This window comes from Carex rostrata, chromosome 17, assembly GCF_964058835.1.
Source record: "Carex rostrata chromosome 17, lpCarRost1.2, whole genome shotgun sequence".
NCBI classification, from domain to species: domain Eukaryota; kingdom Viridiplantae; phylum Streptophyta; class Magnoliopsida; order Poales; family Cyperaceae; genus Carex; species Carex rostrata.
Genome location: NC_135934.1, coordinates 10,217,834 through 10,221,426, shown reverse-complemented (window position 1 = coordinate 10,221,426; position 3,593 = coordinate 10,217,834). Strand labels below are relative to the sequence as shown.

The 3,593-nt window shown below is 36.6% G+C and overlaps 1 protein-coding gene across 1 annotated transcript; it reads left to right on the top strand.

Moving 5' to 3' along the window:
• The first annotated feature begins 526 nt into the window (after positions 1-526).
• LOC144568390 (ER membrane protein, putative (DUF962)) lies at positions 527-2,921 on the top strand. The gene is made up of 4 exons (XM_078318734.1): positions 527-905; positions 2,254-2,316; positions 2,399-2,470; positions 2,629-2,921. Exons 1-4 carry the CDS (start codon positions 570-572, stop codon positions 2,743-2,745), a joined length of 588 nt encoding a protein of 195 aa, XP_078174860.1. The 5' UTR covers positions 527-569; the 3' UTR covers positions 2,746-2,921.
• The last annotated feature ends 672 nt before the right edge of the window (positions 2,922-3,593 follow it).

Here is a 3,593-nt window from a genome sequence, read left to right as displayed (position 1 = left end):
ATGCGGACGGATTAATAAAAAAAATCAATTTTGGTACGCATACTCAGTCCACGCACCGATCCGCCCGCGTACTGGGTATGCGTTTTGATTGGGATCCGTTCGTGTACTGAGTATGCGTTCCGATTGGGATCCGTCTGTATGCGTTTGTGATGGAATCTTAAATCCGATTAATCGGATGGTAATGATTTAATTTTAATTTATTAGAGTGGTAAGAAAAAAAATTTGGACTTTTTGATTGAAACACCGCACGGCACGGCATGGCACCTCAGAAATGTCAAAATTCAAAAATAGGAGAAAACAAAGAAAGATTAAAAAATAAAAATAAAAAGTAAATAGCAAACGCGAAAAAAGACGACCAACAAGGCAACAACCCACTGGTCCAAATAAATATTAAGTTCGTTCCCATTTCTTTCAAAATCACGCCTTCCAAATCGTGCCAATTCGTTGATCGTTCTCTTCCGATCAGACGGTCAATTATTCTATTTCTGTTTCTCGCTTACGCTAGAAAAGCTCCTTTCCGATCAGACCCTTACTCAACTCAAAACTTGCCTCTTTTGACTACCTCCGCCATGGCGAAAGGCCTATTCGATCTAGAAAACCACTTCGCTTTCTACGGCGCCTACCACAGAAACCCGATAAACATCCTGATTCACACCATCTTCGTGTGGCCGATTCTCTACACCGCGCTTGTTCTCTTTCAATTTACGCCCACCCTTTTCAGCTTCGCTTTGGCGGATGATAAAGTCGTCGCCTTGAATTTTTCTTTTGTGTTTGCGCTTATTTATGCGGTATTCTATGTGTTGATGGATCGCAAGGCGGGTTCTTTGGCTGCGATTTTGTGTTTCCTTTGCTGGATTGGGAGCGAATATCTGGCCACCCGTCTTGGATTCTCTCTTGGCTGGAAGGTGTGCCTACTAATCCTTCTTTACTAAACTATTCCCTAATTGGCTAATTTCTGTTTTTGCTCTTCTCAATTGTGCTGCTTTGTTGTACCTAATTGTCTTCCAATTAAATCTATTGATTTTACTATATACATATTGCTCATTATCCACGTTATTGGAACTAATCAAGATTTTGCTGTCCCCACCTGATAACTCCCTCAAACCTTTATTTGCATCGATCTGGATAATAAGTGAATTCTATCTTTGGTGTTACTGAACTGAATTGGATGATCCAGTGTTCTTTGCTGGCAATTTCAGCTTTATTTACAAAATTGAATCTCAGCAGCTGAAAAAATTGAGAGGATGTTGAAATCAAAAACTTCAAAACAGAGCATATTGTGGGGTATGGCCGTATGGGGGTCAACAAATTTATGCTTGTCGGATTATGGTATAAGCACATAACCATTTAGTAATGATTTGGATAACATTTGCTGCCAAGTGGGAAGCCATGGCTTGAATTTGATAGATGAATTAAATTGAGTGAGAAAGATGATGCAATTATTGGGAAGGTGGAGTGTCAGTTGTCACAGTGCAAAATTTTGGAGGAATCAAGCCATTTTTCACTACTGACATGTGGGTTTGCTTTCTGATTTGGTTTGCATATAGTTACTAACTTACTATGGAGCCCTCTAAGGGTCCCTTGAATGTGACTTTTTATTTTTAGTACAAGGAAGAAGACCATGCTTTTGCATTTTTTTAGAAACATTCATAACTGTTGGCCCAGAATAAACAGGCCGGCTCCATGCCCCCTTTTCTTGAACCCTTCCTAATATGGTGCCAGTATGCTTTTGCATTAATTTAGGTTTTTTTATTTTTATGGACAAATTTTCATAAATTTTAGATAATAGCTCGTACCTTTTCCTTTACGGAAAATATTTTATTTAAGGTTGACTATGGACAGGGCAGGGTGGAGCTGCACTTTCAAGTTATGGGGGTCAATTATATAAAATTTTCATGTTGTGTATGGATGTCAATTTTACAGGACTCATAGCATTTTACTCTTAAATTATATAGAAAATCATGTACAAGCATAGAAATTTTTGAAAATGAATGGGGATTAATTGACCCCCATTCGATATATATGGATCCGCTCCTGACTATGGTACTAGAGCTTTGTATTATTTTTATTTAAGGTTATGCATGGTTAATGGATCAAATATATTGATTCTTTGACTTACCGTTATGCAATATAGCAACTTCAGTGATAAAAGCATTGTTAATTATGATGCTTTATTTGTTCCAGTTTCTTTTTTTAATTACATTTATAATTCTTTTCGAATTTACTGTGACGGTGCTCTTATATCTATTCCAGGTAGTTTTGGCATCTCAGTTGTTCTGCTGGATTGGACAATTCCTTGGCCATGGGCTGTTTGAGGTAAATTAATGCTATTTTTAAATAAAATATTTTATATTTCAAAGCTGCTAAAATAATTTCATTTTTTATTTGACCTTAACAGAAGAGAGCTCCAGCTCTGCTTGACAACCTCGTGCAAGCTTTTCTGATGGCCCCATTATTTGTGCTTATGGAGGTAATCTTATTTTCTAATTATGGTTTTGTGGGATAATACCTGAAATTTCTATTGTGAATCTTTATTTGGCTGTTATAAAATCTGTTGGCACAACTGCACAAGTGCACGACTAGCATGCAATTAATAAAATTAAAAAAATTTCAATTTGTCCTGATCAGGTTCTGCAAGTGTTGATTGGATATGAACCTTATCCTGGATTCCATGCGCGTGTCAGTAAGAAAATAGAGGCTGACCGTAAGGAATGGCAAGAGAAAAAACAGAAGAAACATACCTGAGCTAATACTGAAGAATGCAGTGAATTCTTCTGACTAAAGCAATACATGCATTATGCTAAATAAAAATACATCGTAGATACAGTACTTAATTTACTCAAATTTTCATAGTGTTGTTTCTACATAACAAAAAACTTTGTAATTGGCATAAATTTATAGACCTTTGAGCCTTATTGTCAGTGTTCTGTTTTGACATATAGAGGCTGTTCCAGCTACAGATTGTTGCTTTGCAGCTGTTTGTTTTGGACGCAGTGTCACTGTGTACAAGCAAATGCCTGATATACAAGAGCTGCGGTATTATCAAGTGCATGTCAAACTGTAATATTGTTATTTTAATTTCATTTCATCAAGTTATCGGTGTAAACAACCAAGGTGGTTTGAGCCTCTAATTGGTTGTACCAGTTTACAATTTGGGTACAAACTACAGATGTATAGTTTCAATTATTATTGGTTGTACTCGATTACAATTACTTTTGTTGAAAAAATGGTGGTACATTATACTGTTCATTAAAAAAGGAAAAGAAAGTAGCAACCTGTATCTCGATTGGTACAAATGCAGGACCCTATGAATAAATAACAAATAATACTAATCAGCACAAAACAAACAAAAAAATTGCCCGGTACACATCCAGGCCCGCAAGGAAAACACCCTCCGTTGCTGGAACACCTATTTCATGTCCCACACTTGTATTATTCCTATACTGGTAACAATTACAGCAAAAACTTAGCAGAACACTTTAGCAAGTTCTGGATCAGTCTACATCTTTACAATAACAACTAGTTGTACAGTTGTAATGGAACAGTTAGTTTGGAGAGTACATTAATTACATATTGAGCGAACCAAGCCCAGT

Coding starts and splice junctions, on each gene's coding strand:
- LOC144568390 (XM_078318734.1), top strand. CDS start 570: ATGGCGAAAGGCCTATTCGATCTAGAAAACCACTTCGCTTTCTACGGC. Junction 906..2,253: donor GATTCTCTCTTGGCTGGAAG/GTGTGCCTACTA, acceptor TATCTATTCCAG/GTAGTTTTGGCATCTCAGTT. Junction 2,317..2,398: donor TTGGCCATGGGCTGTTTGAG/GTAAATTAATGC, acceptor TGACCTTAACAG/AAGAGAGCTCCAGCTCTGCT.